This window comes from Anolis sagrei, chromosome 1 (assembly GCF_037176765.1).
Source record: "Anolis sagrei isolate rAnoSag1 chromosome 1, rAnoSag1.mat, whole genome shotgun sequence".
Taxonomy (NCBI): Eukaryota; Metazoa; Chordata; class Lepidosauria; order Squamata; family Dactyloidae; genus Anolis; species Anolis sagrei.
The window spans coordinates 289,726,158-289,746,290 of NC_090021.1; the positions used below are offsets into that span (position 1 = coordinate 289,726,158).

A 20,133-nucleotide genomic window follows, 5' to 3' on the forward strand; every position below is an offset into this window, starting at 1 on the left:
GGGCACTTCCGCCCGGCTCCAATATGGCGCAGTTAATGGCACGGAGTTCAATCTCTATTTCCGGTTCTGCTTAGGCGGCCTCCATATGCGTGGATGAACGGGGAACTGCACTCTGGGGAAAGTGTAAGAAGACAGCGTTTGATTAAAGGCCACTTGCTATTCCTACGCTTTTTCTCCCATAGGTTTGAAAGAAGAAAGTTCTTAAGAGGGAAACGGGGGTGGTATTTGATTATTTTAATAGTTTTTATTATTTTTATTATATTGCTAATGATCTATTGTATGTGCATATAAAATTGATCATAATATTGTAATATAATAATAGTACATATAATTATTATATATTATATATTACATGTAATTTTATATTATTATTATTATTATTATTATTATTATTATTATTGTATTGCCTTAAAACAAACAAACAGAACACAAAGTTTGCAGACTTGGTATTCTATTAAATGTCCTTTGACCAGTAGCTGGCCACTTGGAGTTCCTGTGGTGTTGCTGCGAGAAGGTCCTCCCTTGTGCATGTGGCAGGGATCAGGTTGTATTGCAGTAGGTGGTCTGTGGTTTGCTCTTCTCCACACTCGCATGTCGTGGATTCCACTTTGTAGCCCCATTTCTTAAGGTTGGCTCTGCATCTCGTGGTACCAGTGCACAGTCTATTGAGCACCTTCTAAGTCGGCCAGTCTTCTCTGTGCCCAGGAGGGAGTTTCTCATCCAGTATCAGCTACTGATTGAGAATTTGGGTTTTAGCCTGCCACTTTTGGACTCTCACTTGTTGAGGTGGTTCAGCGCCTTCCAAGTCACCCAGTTTTCTGTGTGCCCAGAAGGTGATATAGTACAATATAGTATAATGTAGTATAGTAATATAGTACAATATAGTAATATATAATACTGCACTATGCTAATAATATATTGTATGTATATACAAAATTGATCATAATATTGTAATACAATATAATAATAGTACAATATAATATAGTTATGAATCATTACATGTAATTTTTTTAATTTTGCAGTATAGTGGTATAGTACAATATAGTAATATATAATATTAATACTGCTCTGTGCTAATAATATAATATATTGTATGTACATATAACTTGTAAGCTGCTCTGAGTCCCCTTCGGCGTGAGAAGAGCGGGATATAAATGTTGTTAATAAATAAATAAATACATTTTAATTTATTTTTTAAAGTTTAATATTAGTATTAAAAGTCTAATATTTGGTTTAGAAAAGGCAGAGAAATGACATACCACTTGATAATGGAGGAAGGCAAGGAGTTTCAGAAAAAAAATCTATTTCTGTTTTATTGACGAAAGCCTTATACTGTGTGGATCATAATAAATTGTGCCAAATTCTTTGTGGTATGGAGATACCAAGCAAACTTGTCTGTCTCCTGAGGAATCTGTATAACAACCAAGTAGCAACAGTAAAAACAAACCATGGAACAACAGACTGGTTCAAGATTGCGAAAGAAGTATGATAGGGCTGTATGCGCTCACCTTACCTATTCAATTTGTATGCAGAACACGTCAAGTGACATGCAGGGCTTGATGAATCCAAGGCTGAAGTTAAAATTGCTGGACGAAACATTAACAACCTTAGATATGTGGTGCCAAACTATACAGATGATACCACTGTGATGGCCGAAAGTGAGGAGGAGCTGAGGAGCCTTGTAACCAAGGTGAAAGAAAAAAGTGCAAATGCTGGGTCGCAGTTAAACATTCAAAAAACCAAGATTATGACAACCAGACTGATTGATAACTGGCAAATAGAAGGAGAAAACGTGGAGGCAGTGACAGACTTTGTATTTCTAGGCATGAAGATTACTGTAAACTTTTTGGGAGGAGAACAATGACCAATCTCGATAAAATAGTGAAGAGTAGAGATATCACACTGGCAATGAAGATATGCATAGTTAAAGCAATGGTATTCCCCATAGTAACCTATAGATGCGAGAGCTGGACCATAAGGAAGACTGAGTGAAGGAAAATAGACACTTTTGAACGGGGGTGTTGGAGGAAAATTCTGAGTGAGTCCTGGACTGCAAGAAGATCAAACCAGTCCATACTCCAGGAAATAATGCCCTACTGCTCAGGGAGATAGGGCGGAATATAAATAAAGTTATTATTATTATTATTATTATTATTATTATTATTTGAAACACAACAAGATGAGTCAACAGCAGACAAGATCACTCTGCTGGCTGTTGTATTGGATCACACAGTTCTAGACACTTCCCAGGTGTCTAGGACTGTGTGATGTATCAGTGAATAATCAGATCCCAGTAAGGTGGCCTTTTGCAGCTAGCAGATGGTAATTTTGTCAGCACCAATTGTGTTTAAGTGCAGGCCAAGGTCTTTAGGCACTGCACCCAATGTGCCAATCATCACTGAGACCACCTTGACTGGCTTGTGCCAGAGTCTTTGCAGTTCGATCTTTAAATCCTCATATAATGTCAGCTTTTCCAGTTGTTTTTCTTCAATTCTGCTATCACCTGGGATTGCAACATTGACAATCCATACTTTGTTTTTTTAACACAATCGATTATTATTATTATTATTATTATTATTATTATTAATGTTATCCTTGAAGTGACTGACTCGACCTGGAAGGAGCTGGGGGCAGCAACGATGGACAGGAAGCTCTGGCGTGGGGTGGTCTGTGAGGTCATGAAGAGTCAGAAACGACTGAGCAACAACGTAATATTTGTAAGTTGTGGATTTTAAATTGCACAGTTTTTTTAATAGGTTGTTGTAGGCAGGGGCGGCCCAAGCCATTACGCAAAGTAAGCATTTGCAGTATAGTTGATTTTGCCCAGGGGCGCTCTTGAGGCGCTCTTGGGGGAAAATAGACCTTGACATATTCGAGTTGTAGTTACTGGGATGTATAGTTCACCTACAATCAAAGAGCATTCTGAACTCCACCAATGATGGAATTGAACCAAATATGGCACACAGAACTCCCACGACGAACAGAAAATATATATCAGTGATTGGATGAGGGGGGCACCAAAATAGTGTTTGCTTACCGTTGAAAATTACCTAGGGCTGCCTCTGGTTGTAGGTTTTTTCGGACTATATGGCCATGTAATCCCTACATATCACCTGTCACATCAGCACTTTTTAATCCTGTACCCTTTACTCTGGTCCGACCTAATTTTATCCTGTTTGATGTATTGTTTATTGCTTGTGGTTTTGTTGTTTTAATACTGCTTTAACTGTTTTAATTTGCTTTAAGTGTATTGTTATGTTGTGTATTGAGACCTTGGCCTTTGTAAGCTGCATTGAGTCCTTTGGGAGATGCTAGCGGGGTACAAATAAAGTTTAGTAAAAATAAAAAATAATAATGTTCTAGAGGCATTCTCTCCTGACGTTTCACCTGCATCTATGGCAAGCATCCTCAGAGGTGAGGTCTGTTTTTTAATGTTCTGAGCCCTTTTACATCTGAATTTAGAGATTAAAGCAGGATACAAAACATGCTATAATAATAATAATAATAATAATAATAATAATAATAATAATAATGGGTGCAGTGTCTAAAGACTTTGGCCTGCACTTAAAGACAATCGGCACTGACAAAATTATCATCTGTCAGCTGCAAAGGGCCACCCTACTCGGATCTGCATGCATTATTTGCCGATACATCACACCATCCTAGACACTTGGGAAGTGTCCGACATGTGACCCAATACAAAACCCAGCATAGTGAGCTTATGTTGATGTATTGTGTATCAATAACAGTTTTAATTTCCATCATACTTTCCCACACACACTGAAGGCCATTGAGAACCAGAAGTCTATTGTGAGAACCTGTGAGAATGAATCCCCAGGGTTTCCCTCTTCCCTAGGACTGGTTGTGATAGACGTTTTCTTCCAGCCAACAGAGGAGCAGGAAAAGGCGCCGTGTCCCCGCCCTATTCGCTGATTGGCTAGTTTGGGGCTGCCTTCTTCCAGAGAGCTGCTGAGGCACCTTCGCTTTGTGGCATTTGTTTGAAGACGCAGGAGGCGGAGGAGGAGGAGCGTTGGCCTCCCAGGTAAGGGGTCTTAGGGCTAATCTAGGTGAGAGGAGGCCCATAGCAAGCAGAGGCATTCGCTTGCAGTTGCCAAGGAAACCATGCAAGGCCTACATCCTTCCTGGAAGATTTATCATTTTTCCTTCCTGGGATCTCTGTTCTTATGATGGTCTTCACCCAGAAGGCCCCTTTTGAAGTGTTTCCATTGCTCTCTCCAGGCAGGCTTTTAAAGAAGGACGTTTTTAGTGTTTCATTGGTTTTGTTGACAGGTTTTCAGGGTTTTAGGTGATTTTAACCATTCTTTGTTTAGTTATCTGTTGATGTTTATAAGTTGTAGGCTTTACATTGCAATTTGTACTGTTTCTGGTATTGAGAGCTCCTTTCAGTCTGGATATAAATATAGTAATAATAATAACTTGATGCATCACCATTATCATTACTATATTTGTACCTTTCTGTTGTCTCTTAAAGAGGCTGCAGTGGCACAGTGGGTTCAACCGCTAAGCAACAGAATAGAAGCTGCTGTTAGAATCTGCAAACGGGGAGAGCTCCCGTTGTTAGCCCCAGCTTCTGTCAACCTAGCAATTTGAAAACATGAAGACATGTGTTTTCTGTGGCGTTAGCATCATAGGTTTAAATGTAATTGCTTGTCCCAGTTAGAATAGATCTGCCAAACAAATTACTGGATAGTATGTTAGCACTTATGTGAGTAGAGCAATAGGTACCGTTTTGCTGGGAAGTAACGGCGCTCTATGCAGTCATGCTGACCACATGACCTAGTAGGTGTCTTCAGCTTAGAAGATCAGCACCACCCTCCAGAGTTTGACACAACTAGACTTAATGTCAAGGGCAAACCTTTATTTACCTTTTATTGTCCCTTAAACGAGGCTCAAAGCAACTCACACTATTGCAAGCAATGCAATTTAAAACCAACAACTTCTAAATATTAAAATTGCATTGAACTGAGAATTGTTTAACCAAATCAATTAAAATCCCATAAAACATGAAACATTGTTAAAGTAGTAACAATTAAAGCACCATACAGCATGTTATTTAAAATGTTCTGGTCACTTAATGTACCTGAGTTTCACTGAACAATTTTTTGAAATTCATTTTTCCACTTTCCACAACCACTTTTGTTTGAATTTATGTAAAATTTGGAATTATAGAGAAGTCTGCTTGCACCTTTTGTGTGGATAATGCCATTTGGTTTCATTAAAATCTGTCGAGAATGAGTTCATTGTTAATCAATGGATCACTTCACCAAATCTGTATATAAATTGCTCATTATTTACTAAATATTCAGTTGATCTGAATCTCATGCTAATCTAATGTTCAAAGCAGTTTTCTCCCCTCAGTTCACTAGGAAATAACATGACTGGTTGTATCATTAGCAGGACAATTAAAATCCTGAAAGACTCAAAATGCATTTTAGAATAGGTTTGTTTGTATGGCATTAAATTGTTCTCAATTTGGAAGCTGTTTTGAGTCCTTTTCGAGGTGAGAGAGGGCAGGGTAAAATATAATAAATACATAAATAGAATATTTTGAAGTTTTGTGTTACCTGCTGGAGATTTTTATGTTCAAAGGTAAAGCTAGGAATTGGAATGTTTTAAAAGAGAATTTACTTTATTTGTGGTAGCGTTAGAAAAGTAATTTTTATTCTACTTGCTACTTTTCCTTTACCTTTTCTTGAGAGAGTAGCATTGAAACTGGTCATTTAGAGTTAACATACCTGAACATGTAATGAGAAAATGTTGTTCTTTACACAATAAAATAATTTGGATCCTACTGACTGAATTGCTTTTGAAATGTAATTTTATACACTTGTTTTAAGGTAATTGTATTGTTTGTGACTTGTTATACCCAAATCCGAAGCTGCAGTGGGTTAAACCCTTGTGCTGGCTGAACTGCTGACCTAAAGGTTGGTGGTTTGATTCCACGAGATGGCGTGAGTTCCCATCTGTCAGCTCCAGTTTCCCTTGCAAGGACATGGGAGAAGCCTCCCACAGGATGGTAGAACATCCTGGGGTTCGCTGGGCAACATCCTTGCAGATGACCAATTCTCTCACACCAGAAGCGACTTTCAGTTTCTCAAGTCTCTTCTGACACGATAAAAACAATACCCAAGTTTGGTTGAAACTGTGTTGGGGTTGAAGTAGAGGTTATGCCCTGTGCTGCCCCCACTGTGTTTATTTGCTTGGCAATGGGGATAAGCAAAATTTTCAAATTTGAGAAAATAGCAAGATTTTGAAGATGGCAAAGAGAAACCATTGGCCTCTGCAGCAATCAAAGCTGTTAGGTCAAAACATTTAGATGTCTGGATTATAATAGGCATTCGCTGACCAGTTGAACAATTCATTTTCTGTTTGGACTGTCTCCCGGGCTTCTGATCTTTGTGGTTTAAAAGAAGAAGACATTTGTGTAAAAAGTGAGTGAAGCGGCTCATGATCAACACTTGACTTGTTTTTCAGGAGATCCACCATTATGATCATGATTGAAAGCATTGACTCCATAGTCACTATTTCCAGCCAGGACTTATGGGCTGAAATATGTTCGTCGCTGCCACATCCAGATCAGAATGAAGAGTCTAGCAATGCCTTTGCAGATTCCTTCGCAGACTGTTATGTCCAAAATGACGTCATGGACACCTCTTACCAAGCGGCAGACCTGAAGCCTTGGGCACCACTGAAGGATTCTGAGATTTATTTGGCATCTTTAGGTCAGTATATCCAAAACAGTGGTCCCTCGCCATTTGCAGTTTTTACTTTTGTGGATTTTGTTAAAATGTCTCTAGGAATCTATAGGGTCTCTGTTTTGACTCTGTATTCAACTTCTTCCGGTCATGCTGGAAGACTAGAAATTTCTAGAGAGAACATCTCTCAAGGAATCCCTGTGCTGTCCAATACAATTCTGAGTTCAGTTTCCAGTGGAAGTTGACCATAGAGTTATGCTGAAAGACTTGGAAATTCCTAGAGCTGTGTCATCTCAGGTAAAAAATAGCAATTTTGTTATTACCAGTTTTTTTTATTTTAATTGGGGTCCTGTACCCCAACCCATCAAATGTGGAGGGCTGATTGTATTTGAGGGTTTTTGTTGCCTTCATGCACTAATCTTTTGCACGAAGCATATGGCATTTCAACTGTTAATTACTACGAAAATAGTTCCAATTAAGTATGGAAAAGCTGCTTTTTAGACAACAAATCTCAAAATGCACCTGTCTGTATGGGCTTTCCCTTCTTCTTTGGAGAGTTCTGGAGCTGCAATCCACAAAAGCAAGGTTTCTAATCATTGGCTTCTGCTTATGTTTGTTTTATTTATCGTGTCAGAAGCAAATTGAGAATACAATTATAATGCATTAAAAAACCTCACAAACAAAGTCAAAAGCTTGGCATTGTACTAAATTTCCTTTGTCCAGAAGCTGGCCACTTGGAGTGCCTCTGGTGTGGCTGTAAGTAGGTCCTCCATTGTGCATGTGGCAGGGCTCAGGCTACATTGTAGTAGGTGGTCTGTGGTTTGCTCTTCTCCACACTCACATGTTGTAGACTCCACTTTGTACCCCTGTTTCTTAATATTGGCTCTGCTTCTCGTGGTGCCAGAGCGCATTCTGTTCAGTGCCTTCCAAGTTGCCCAGTCTTCTCTGCGCCCAGGGGGAAGTTTCTCATCTGGTATCAGCCACTGATTGAGGTTCAGGGTTTTAACCTGCCACTTTTGGACTCTCACTTGCTGAGGTGTTCCTGCGAATATCTGTGGAGATCTTTGGAAGCTATATCTTAACTTAAGGCGTCAGCTTGCTGGCTGATATCTGAACAGAGGATGGGCTGGAGATGTCAATGCCTTGGTCCTTTCATTACAGTCTGCTACTTCCCGACGGATGTCAGGTGGTGCAATACTAGCTAAACAGTATAATTTCTCCAGGGATGTAGGGCGTAGACATCCTGTGATAATGCAGCATGTCTCATTAAGAGCCACATCCACTGTTTAACATGGTGAGATGTATTTCACACTGGGCGTGCGCATTTAGTAGCAGAGTAGCAAAGCGCCAGGGCTTTGTGAGCCCCACCAACAAATATTCATGTTGTGCAGAACTAAAAAATAAGGATGTATTTTTTTTAAAGCTGACTTCCTCCCAGGTTAAATATGTTAAAAGTCAGTCTGTTGTATAACTGAGTAGAAAGTTTTAAAGAGGTTTGTCTGTGAGCATTAATCTTATTTATGCATTCCAGACTAGGGGCTGTGATGTCATCACAGGGGATCTGCGAAGGATTAAACTATTCAATGATTACTATTATTAGTGTTGATACTATTATCTTAAATTCATATGGAATCATTATAATCAAAATATTATATATTAGGAGTGTGTGCATTAAGAGATTAACTTATATCCCCTTCTCTCTAAATTTGAAGGACCTTTATAAGAAAAGTGAAATAATTATTTCATGCAGTGTAGTGTCTTAAATCCTTAAATCTAGGGGATCCACAACCAAGATATTTAAAAGAGGGCCTGTGGTGAAGAATAGGTTGAGAACCACTGATGTATACAATTAATCTATTGTTGAGTAGGGAAATAAAGCTCTCATTTTCCTGGATTTCGAGAGAATAAAGAAGTAATAATACTAAGCCATACTTTAAAAACTAAAATGTACTTTTTCCATAAAGTAAACTTTGATCCACAAGCATTTAAAAATGTTTAATGTGGGTTTTGAAATGTGAACACAAGTGGACAGTGAAGACGAGGGGAAGAAATTCACTGACCTGTTACATGTAGGTTCTTTTTCATCTGTTGTCCCTCAAAGTCAGGGCATCTCTGGATATCCCAGTATGGTAAAAGAGATGCCTTAATCAGCAATTGCATTTTATTTGAAATCTGTTTGAGAGGCTGGATTAGAAATCATTGACTTCAAGGTGTCTCTGTGTTTTCTAGCTCTGAAACCTATTTCCTTTCTTTGTTTGGTTCTTTCCTTAGAGAGAAGATTAATGAGAATAAAGGGTTTGTCTCAGGAAGTGACCTCCAAGGATATGCTGCACACTCTTTCTCAAGCTAAGAAAGAATGCTGGGACAGATTTCTGCAGGAGAAATCAGAATCTGACTTTTATATGGAAGGAATTGATTCAGACGAGAGGTAATAAGCCATAGTAAGCAACTCCGGCTCCTTGATGTGTGAGGAGCCTATCCTCTGAAACTTTATCAAGTGGTCTTAACATCTGGAAATGTTATTGTTAGATTACAGCTTCCTGAATTCCCACAGAGACCTTCCATACTTATAGAGATGCTGAATATTATGTGAAAAGGGATTTTCAGGGGTTTGGTTTAAGCTGTACTTGCCCAATTTTTGGTGCTATTTTTATTTATTTATTTATTTACTTCATTTCTATCCCTCTCTTCTCACCCCTCAGGAGACTCAGAGCAGCGTACAACATACATCTAAGCAAAAATTCAATGCCTCATTATACAAATCATATAAAACATAACATAAAATCACTAGAACCAATAAGCATATAAATAACATTTTAAACCATTAAACATATTAAACCATAATAACCCCATACACAAATAAAACATTGGACCAATCCTTTAAGCACCCTACCAGTGCCTCCCCTTCCCCCTCTCATGATCCTAAGGCAGTGCCTCCCTGCTAGGATCCAGTCCTAGATACAGCATAGAAAGGGAAAAGGAATGCTATTGCCCTCAAGACACCTTTCAGCATGGCCAACGATAAGGGCCATGCTGAACTTTGTGAATGATAGTTGGCTTCTGTAAATCAATGTGGATGTTTTCTGTTCAGATTTTATGTCATTGTATAATTTTTGTTCTATTATGTTTGGTTTAATTTAGTGATGTTAGGTTCTAATATTATTTTCATATGTGGGATTTTTTTTTGGATTATTATGTCAGTACTTGTTTGTCCTATGTAGGCATTGAATGTTTGCCGTTGTATGTTGGAATCTGCCCTGAATCACCCTGGAAAATAAATTTAAAAAATTGAATTATTATTATTATTATTATTATTATTATTATTATTATTATTATTATATAAGGGATTGTGGGAATTGTAGGGCCAGTGTCTGGAGGGCCAAAGGTTCATTTCATGCTAGAGGGGGAATGTCTCTTGATTGTATCCAGAGTTAAGTACTTCCCTGCTGAAAAACTACAGCATACATACAATTTCTCCTCTGGGCATCTGTGGTTAGGGAGTAAAATGAGTAGTCAAAGTGTTACTGTTCTTCACGTTTTCTAAACTCTGGGATGTCTAGCAGTAATGTAAGAGCGCTCTAGGGTTTGTATTGACTTGTTTTAGCTTTTTAAAAATCTAGTTCAGAAGCTTTGCCTTAGCTGAGACCTCAATGAAACTAATTCAAAGCATTTTCACTTGGGCTGGCATTTTTGTAGCTGGAGGCCTTTTTAATTGAATATCCATTGCTCGTTATTTCATTCCGCTTTCTCTCTGGTTTTAAACCTGACCCATGTAAGCTTGGGAAAGCTTGTTTGATACAAATGGGATTACATACATTGAGTACAAATGGCTTGCCCATTTTCAGGCTGCTTTTTCACACCTTGAGGGCTTCTGTTCAAGGTTGTGAAATAATGAGCAAACTGACAGCTTCCATGTCACTAAGCCCTGCTCTATGGTATTTGTTTGATTTTTCTACAAAATTGGTGCCACCTTCTTGACACCAAAGTGCAACAAAGACATGGGTTCCCTTCATTTTAGCAGCATGTTTTCTTTCCTTGTCCTCTTTTGAAAATCTTGGAAAAGTTACGTTTTGGCATACAACTCTTGATATCCCCAGATAACATAGAAGATTCTAGGTGTCATAATCTTTGAAAAATAGCTTATCAAATATCATCTATTTTGTGGAAAGTTTTTTTTTCCTTCGCAGACTATTTTACATTTATTTAGTATGCTCCTGTTATACACACAATTTATATTGTTGGGGATAGCACAGTTAGGACCTTTCCCCCAAATGTGGAATTCTAGAGCAATTCATTTGGAATACTTTTCAATCACTTATTTATTTATTTATATCATTTTTACCCCGCCCATATCAGCCCAAAGGCGACTCAGGATGGCGAACAATCGGCACAATTCAATGCCATATATAAAATACATACATCAATAAAAATAAAACATTACATTACACTATATCTAAAAACATCAAACCAGTGAACAATAAATTTTTTAAAACTATGTCGTCATATTCACTCCTCATCCGTTCCATCGTCTTAGCCATTCCTAGGTCGTTTTCCAATTCAGGTTTATCTGATTAAGCTGAGGCTCCAAAAGCTTTCTCAAAGAGCCAAGTTTTCAGGGGTTTTTTGAAAGCTTAGAAGGGAGGGGGCCAATCTGATATCCCTGGGCAAGGAGTTCCACAGCAGAGGCGCCACCACAGAGAAGGCCCTGTCTCTCATCCCTGCCAGACATGCTTGTGAAGCAGGTGGGATCGAGAGCAGGGCCTCCTCTGACGATAATCTGTATGTAACGTTTCCTGTTTAAAGCAACTGATTATCTGTAACGAAAGCAAACACATGAAGCCTTACATTATCAAATGATCACTTTTAATACTTCCGTAATCCAAGCAAAAATGCCAGGCTGCTGGTTGTTCTGGCTTCCTTGTTAGAATAGCAGACTTACAGTTGTTACTACTACTACTACTACTACTGCTACTATTGCGTTTATTTATACCCCACTATTTCTCTCCCCAAAGGAGACTCAAAGCAGCTTACATTATAAAAACATTTCAATACAATGTAAAATCTCCAAATATACAAACATTAAAACAGAATTAAATGTCAATGGTATTTTAAAGTCACAGTTAAAATCCATAAAAACAGATTAAAAACATACTCAAAGCTCAAGCTACAGTGTGTACACAAGTCTGTGATGTACACATACTGAAGATGACATCCTGCCTGCCTGTATTTGATCAGATAAATAAGATTGTAGGATTGGCAAGTGATGGGTTGCTTAAGATATTTATAGATGATTGAACACTTTGAGTCACAAGGGTGTGATCCTGGATGGCTGGTGTTTTTAGGACAGCTTTTACCAGCAGTCTCCTTAGCTCTAACTAGAAGATTGCCAAAGGTTGTAGTAAGATGTTTTGAATTTGTTTGCAATGGACAGCTTACTCTCTAATTGTTAAGAGATGCTAGATGGTAATCTACCACAAAGGGAATGCATTATTTGTTGTTACTTATCTCACATCTTTTATGGCGAAGATTTTATCTCAAAATGATGGTTGCTGTCCTGATGTTTTTAATTATATGAGAAAGATTTCCCCCAGTGAAGCTGATCTGGCTTGCTTTCCGTGGACCTTTTACGGTAGTTTTCTTCATTGTGCTAGATGTGTTTGATTCCTAGAACCATGCCCTAGATAATATTTCTTGTAATGGGATGGCAGAATCTCCTGTCCAGGCTTGGTGGCTTAGCGTGGATGTGGAACTATGGTTTTTGGAGAGTGATGTCCTCACTATTTGGCTATTTTATTTATATGCCGCACTTCCTCCAAGGAGCAAAAAACAACGTTGTGTTTGCTATGTAACTTAAAGTCATTTCTGACTTTTTGGCAAATCTACCACTGGATTTTCTTGGCACAACTTTTTCAGAGAGGCTTTTCTCTTGCCTTCCTCTGAGACTGAGAGAGTGCAATGTAGCCAGGATCACTCAATGACTTTTCATCGCCAAGTGGGGATTCAAAACGAGTGGAACACTCAAACCACTACATCATGGTGACTGTCACCATTGTATCTCTGTAATAAAAGTTGTTCCAGCAAGTGATTAAAAGACCCTGGAGTTGCTTGTAAATCTTATTAGAATTTGATGGTGGGCCTTTCCAGGCCGAGTCTTTTGTTACCTAGAGACTGAAGAGAGTCAGAAAGGCTTGTAGGAACCTATTGATTATGTTCTTTTCTATTTATTCTTTCCTACTTCCCTGTACTTTAATATGTATTTTCTGTTTTCAGCACCCTGGAGCACTTGAAGCGTTGGTTGCAGCCTGATAAAGTTGCTGTCAGCAGTGAGGAAATACAGTATTTGATTCCCCTTGAAGCTCGTGTTGAGAAGCAAGAGAGTGAAGAAGAGGCCATGGCTGTGGAACAGTGAAATGCAGTGAAACCTTGCCTCCAAGACAGGGGCTGGCAGCATTTGTTAAAAAACCAAGAGGAGGGAAGTGCCAACAATTGGCTGAGGTAGACCAATTGTTGTCTGCTCAGTAGCTTTTGCCCCCCTCGCACTTTCTAGCTTACAGTAGCTATTCCACTTGGAATGTCTATATTGTCACAGATTTATAATTAGACATATGTAATCTGTGAAGATGATTGAAGTCAATGAATGCACATTTGAAATTTTACATGGACTGGAATTGAGCATTCAAGTTAAAGAGTCAGCTAATTCACTTGTAATATCTCCTATTGTTGTTTATTTGTATTGGCATCATTCCCAGATAATTTTTGTAGTTTTGTAGTGTTGTTTCTGAAATATGCTTTATGCCATCTTCTTTTGTATTGTTAGCTGGTTCAAAATGGCCTCAGAATGTGCAGAAAGTTGCCATTCAAATTCCACTGCAGGAGAAACATTTTACTCTTCCTCTCTTCCTTCCATCATGGAGAGGAACCTCTCAATCATGAGCCCACAAAGGTTCACTACAGCCCACAGGGCCACCCCACGACATTCCTTTGCTTCCCAATTAGCTGAGAGAAGAACATTCGCCCTGATCTGTGATCACAAATGACAGGGTCTCCTTTTCTATGGCCTCACTTGATGAGTGCAGACATTAGTTGAGTCCTGATGTGAGGATCCAGCCAGTTTCTGAGGCCATTTGCTACCCCTTTCCTGCACAGTGTATTGTGTAATGGAGGAGCAAAGCTAAGCCAGGTAAAGAAATGCCACCCAGTACTTCAGCCACGCAACATCACAACATCCATCATTAGAAACCATAATTCTTGCAAATATAGTTTCCCAGTATATAATTATTTAATGGATAATTTCTAAGGTTGAAACATCCCTGTGACATGCAGCTGTCAACATCTTTCCCATAACTTTAACCAGCCCAAAAGATAGATTATCTCTAGAGAAGTGAAAAGCAGCTGGGCGTCTGTTTTGAATGTTCCTGTGCCCATTATTTGTAGTTATACAACAAAACATTGAGGTCACCATGAGGTAGTTTCAACCTTAAATAAATGAAGCATTTCCTAGGGAGTGAAAAATCTCTTTGTGTTAATATTGTTCTTGTTCCCGCAAAGAAACAGTCTTTGAATTCAGTACTAGTACTTCATGCAGAGTTTAGGTTTCTCCAAAATAACTGCTCCATATCCAGAAAGTTTCAGTCTTGGATAAATGCAGCACTTCTGTGTTAATATTGTTGTTGCCACAAAGAAACTGTCTTTCATACTGCAGTACTTCATGGAGTACTTTACTCATAATTTTGGACTTCAATTACTCTGAAGTGGAAGTACTTTGCTTTTTAATTCGTTTTATTTATAGTCTAAGTTTATCAAGAATTTTACCAAGAATATTTCATGTTTCTGTTTCTTTTCTCTTTTTTTTGCCAGAAGCAAGCATAGTATATTCTGGGGGAAAAATCTGGACATAAACTTGTGCAATGCATTGGAATAAACAAAACAACACATAAAACAAGCTGAAATAGGATGCAGGGAGCTGCAGTAGGTGATATATTTCATTAATATGACCATCATCTGATGATCTAGTCCAGTGGTTCTCAACCTGTGGGTCCCCAGGTGTCTTGCCTACAACTCACAGAAATCCCAACCAGTTTACCAGCTGTTTGGATTTCTGGGAGCTGAAGTCAGAAACATCTGGGGACCCACAGGTTTAGAACCACTGATCTAGTCCCTCCTGCTTCACTGATTTTGTGTGAAGGTATTTGTTCTGTAGCCTCACCCCATGCCGCGACTTCAGCATCTCTATCGCTCCTACCCATTGGCTCCCTTTACTGTTTCTGCTGTCTCTCCGCCTCCTGCTTGAATGCCCTTTCTTTTCCATTAGTTTTTCACTTCTTAAAAACATTGAGGTTTTAACCTGTCAGGCTTGACTTGTGGACAGTATTGATGTCAGACTAAGCCTGAATAAATTTGTCACCAGAGAAGCTGTCAGTAATGGTCCCTCTGAGTGGCTACCTGGTGAAGTCATTGGTCCAAGGATACAGAAAACTGATTTGAAACCATTTCTAAAGTGACATCAAGTGTGAGTTTGTTGAGGTTCACCAGCAAGCAGAAATAAATCAGGGTTAGAAGGCTTTTATAAAATGCTTTGATATCCTCATCACTTGAAATTTGTGCCTGGGGAAAATCTGACATATTACAAAGTGTGGACGTAGAAAAATGTGGTTCTGGAAGAGGTTTTTTTGTGAGGAAGGAGTGTAAATATGTCATGATTATCTCTTATCTGAAATCAAAGAGCAGTATTATCTGAATGAAATTATCAATAAATAAAAGAGTCAACCACGTTTGCTAGCCAAAATGTTTGAAAGTAAGAGAAGTTTACATTGTATTAGTTCATCTGATTTCATCTTTAGTTGAAGTTCTTCCTATTCTTGATGAGATATTGTAGATTGTGAGCTACGTATTTTGCTGTTGTATTGTGTGTAATCTATATACTGACTATTTATATAGTTGATACCTTTTCACAAATAAGTTTTAATAACTTTTATCTAAATCCAGCAATATATATATATCTGTAAGAAGTGCATGGTATGACTGACGATCATATGATTTCAGAACTGTGACTTAAATTTTGATGCTGAAGTATGTTTCTTCTGCTGTAAAGCTAATAAGGAACTTAAATGTGAAATGAAAGAATCTTTAAATAGTTCTGTTATATACTCACATGGCAAGTCTTATCCTGGGAGAAAGGCAAGATATATATACATAAAAGTAGAGCTATTTCAAGCAAAACAAACCCCCCTACTTCCCTCTCCTTTGGAGTTCAATTTCCCATTAAAGTGTAATAAAATTAATTGTTATTTCTGCATTTGGTTCACTTTTCCCCATTCTGGAAAAACTCACGTTTTCTATCTAAATGTAGTAATGTCAATCTATTTTAAGTTGTTTACACAGGTAGGTTTCCTTCTATGCAATCACAACTGATAACAGGATATGAAACAAGATTTGGAAGTAGGGAATGGTTCATTTCAAACTATTCAGAATAAGCTTAAGGATTCCGAAGTCTGTAGTCTTTAATGTATTGGTTATTTTAGAGAGTAGAAAGCATTAGTGCCAGCTACCTGCTTACTCTGAGGACCAGTGAGAGGTGTAGTGTTTGAATGCTCGATCAGGATTCTAGAATTTCAGGAGCCATAGAAACCCACGGAGTGACCTTGGGTAAGTCACACCCTGTCACTTGAACAAGGAAGGTGTAAAGCAGTGGTTCTCAGCCTGTGGGTCCCCAGGTGTTTTGGCCTACAACTCCCAGAAATCCCAGCCAGTTTACCAGCTGTTAGGATTTCTGGGAGTTGAAGGCCAAAACATTTGGGGACCCACAGGTTGAGAACCACTGGTGTAAAGCAACCAACCCCAGAATAAATCTTGCCAATAATCCCTTGTAGTAAAGTTGTTATAAGTTGGAGTTAACTTGGAGGCTCATAAAAACAACCTGCTTAGTAGCAAAGCACGCACCTTTAGGCTATTTGGGGCTCCCAAAGTGTCAGTGGAATTTTTCTCCTTGTAATTTGAATCTATTAGTTCACATCTTAATCTCAAGATCAGCAAAAACCAAGGTTGTTCTATCTGCACGATATCTCTTCAAATACAGAAAAACGTCACTTCTCAATTTTCTCTTCTTGGGCTAATCTATCTGGGGCTGAAAATCCACTTCAGAGGTGTTTTCAGCACTGAGTTGACATACTCAATCCAAAAATCAAACTATAATTTCTTCTTGCTTTCATGGGTTTAATGTAGGATAAAAGTGTTGCCTTTTATGCAGATTTTCCCCTTTTAACTCCATTTTACTCACCTTTTTAATATGTGGTCTGCATTCCAGTTTAGCCTCAGTTTTTGTCCAGTATCAGGTGGAGGATAAAGCATGTTGATGTTTTTGTTAGTTCTTTCTCAGGTCAACAGAAAAAAATGTAACTTTTTTTGCATCAGATGAGAGGAAAGAGGAGTAGAGAATGCATCACAGCAAGGACAAATGGAGAGTGTGGGATAAATGCCAGAAATGGAGGATTGGGGGGAGTTAAAACACAAAAGTACTGGAGGGTTTAGAGGCGGTTGTAATGCTCTTGAACTTACCTGCTAGAAAAAAAACAATAAATATTCTTTTGAGTATCTGCAAGCTTGCCAGGTAGTGTTTGCTGCATATATGACAAAAAACTGTTACCACTTGCTTCACCTCGTGGGTACATAAATCCGAATTTCTAATTTGGCCAGAACTGCTGAGGAAGCAGCAGCTGTTTGTTTTATCACACATTTATTTGGGAAAATAAATTAGATGCAAGTAGGGGCTTTTTCAGTTCCCTTTCCCAGGGAAGAAGGCCAAGCTGTGACAAGCAGATACCCAGAATATGCTGTTGTGTAGAGACACCATTCTCTTCTTTGCACCCAGCAAAATGTTGTGCAATCTGCCCAATGTTCGTGGGGGCACTGTACCATGAATGTTACTTACATTAAACTTGATACTTTTGGGAGGGCATGAAACAAGATACACGGAGGGTGATAGGCTTTCCTTTGTTGGCCTACCTGCAACTTCCGTTCCACAGCATTGTTCTCCAGGCTGTTACTTAACAATCATGACTGATATTTCTGGGTAGGCATGAACTTGAGCAATTTAAAACAACCATGGATAGTGAGATCTGGGCTGCAGATAGGGAAACCTGAGTGCTGATACCAAGTTTGATAAGCGGATACCGGTACTGGCAGCAGGCTGCTTGTGGATCCATGCACCTGGTAAGGTGAAGAAGCTAACCCAATGTTCTCAAATCAAGAAATCTCACAAAGCTGAAGAAGAAGCCACTGAGGTAATTTATTCAAGTAAGCTGAAATGGATGCCAGCTCGCAGAAAGCTGTAGAAGGAAGCTGAGATGCCATACAGTTAAAAACATACATTTTTAATAGATAGAAATCCTTTGAATTTCCCGCTCTTGAACCAGCTGGACCTGGCTGCACCATGATTGGCTGAGCTCCATTGACATCATGATCAGCTGGGTGGGATTCCCTTGAAGAGGCGGGACTGCGATGCCTCTTCAATTTATAGAAGAGCGTTCTCCATTTCTAATGCAGATTTCCGCTCTCCAATGGCTGACGGGGCAGCCTGGTTCGGGTGACAAAAGAATTGTAAAGTACTTTGAATGAATCACAGTTGTCCCAACAAGGGAATGAGCAAAGAGGGGCCATCAGGTACTATGCGTTTTATGAAAGTCTTTTGTGAGGATGAGTGACCCATCAAGGTGGGTTGGGCACACATGGCACCGATGTCCATTGTGTTTCCTGTGTAGTTTTGTCCAAAGTGATAAGATTAGTAATAACGTCCTGGAAAAGGGGGAAATGTCAGTTTGGGAAAAGAGGTCATGGCCCTCTGGCATCCATGCCAAGGTGATGAGTGTTTTTGCAACGTCCAAGTAACTACACAAAGGACGGTGGCCCAAACTCAGGCTTCTGTTGTTCTCTACAGCTGGGTCTATAAGCCAGTAGAGATGGACTGGCTCTGGAGATGATGCGCGAGTGAATCCTTTATGATTGAGATGATGCCCAGGAAAACAGCTGGAGGGAATTTCCTGGGTCATGATGAAAGGCCACCAAGGCTTCTCCAAAAGATATTTTATATCAATATATAAAATATATACATTAAAAGGGTTACATAATGGGGATTTGTGGATACCAGGGGGTTCCCAATCGAGGGAACCAGGGGAGGAGGGTTGGCAGGGGTTTGTGGAGACAAAAGGGGGGTTGAGGTGAGGGAGAGAATGAACCCCGCTCTGGGGGCTGTGTTGGCCATGTGGCTGAAGGTGTCGGCTGCGGATGGTGGAAACGGGAGAGAGAGAACAAAGATACAAAGAAGCAGATATAGAGAATAACGCACCAATGTGCATGTATATTTAGGGGTTAGAAAGTAATATAACTAATCAAATGAGGGAAGATTGCTTAAAGTATCCTGGGTGCCGGTAGCTGCTGCTGGGCTCCTCCAAACCTTTGGACATTCTCAGGATGGGAATTCAAAGAATAAAAGGTTCTCGCCTGCTGTGACTTGTCCCTGCCCCAGCAAGATAATTTAATATATTTTGACTTGGAGGGGGGTAGTCTGCACAAAATATCAGGCAGACCTGGGCTGTCATTGGCATGGCAATTCTCCCAGGTATACTCCTCTAGAAGATTTCCTAGGCTTCTTGTAAGGTTTCACTGTTAGAGGCAGGATGATTATAGGACCATTCAGAAGCCTCTCTGGTTTTGAGAGCTGTCTTTAGAATTCTTCACATACTTTTACTCTTCTGGGTAATTTTGTACTTCACTGCTTGCTTTTGACACAAACTCATCAAACTTTGGGGGATATATTTTTCAATACTCTCATTTGAGCAAGACTTCTACTTCTTAAAAGAAGCAGGTAGTCTGGTAGATTTTCAGTAGGTTCCGGATAAAGACCATTTCTGTTTTTTAGTTACTGAAATGTCTGCTTCTCTCAAATGCATTACCAGGATCATTTTTACACAAATGGTCAATAACTGAAGGACTAAAGCAAAATGCAATTTTCTTTCTGTCACAGCAGGATGAAAACACCAAAAGATAAAGCCATTCTGCTTGTAGTTCCATTATATCACAAAATGAAAATATTTTCTCCAATTGAGATGTCTGTTGTCTGACCACCTTATCTTACTCTTAAAATAATATTTCAGTTTTCTCTAAACAAAAAAGAATGGCCTAGTCATAATTTTCCAGTTTGCACCAGTAGATAATAAAGTCATCACAGATTCTGAATGGTATTTGCTCATTGAACTTGTTAAGTTACATTGAAAGGGTTATAACTTGATCTAATCATGTCCTTATGAAATATTTATCTAATAACAGAAAGACAACTATCATTTGGAGTATGATATAGTTTTACCAAAGGGGTCTCCAGTGGCACAGCAGGTTAAACTGCTGAACTTGCTGACTGAAAGGTTGG

General features: G+C 39.1%; 1 protein-coding gene across 2 annotated transcripts; it reads left to right on the forward strand.

Annotated features, from left to right (window-relative positions):
• Positions 1–84: 84 nt before the first annotated feature.
• CCDC32 (coiled-coil domain containing 32) lies at positions 85–16,011 on the forward strand. Of its 2 annotated transcripts, none has more exons than XM_067462847.1 (5): positions 85–123; positions 2,602–2,717; positions 3,886–4,042; positions 6,496–6,743; positions 8,988–9,148. In XM_067462847.1, the coding sequence occupies exons 4-5, from the start codon at positions 6,509–6,511 to the stop codon at positions 9,146–9,148; spliced, it is 396 nt and encodes a 131-aa protein (XP_067318948.1). In that variant the 5' UTR covers positions 85–123; positions 2,602–2,717; positions 3,886–4,042; positions 6,496–6,508. The 2 variants fall into 2 exon arrangements, with proteins under 2 accessions (XP_067318948.1, XP_067318947.1); XM_067462846.1 differs by lacking the exon at positions 85–123 and adding an exon at positions 12,987–16,011 and having other exon boundaries at positions 8,988–9,144.
• The last annotated feature ends 4,122 nt before the right edge of the window (positions 16,012–20,133 follow it).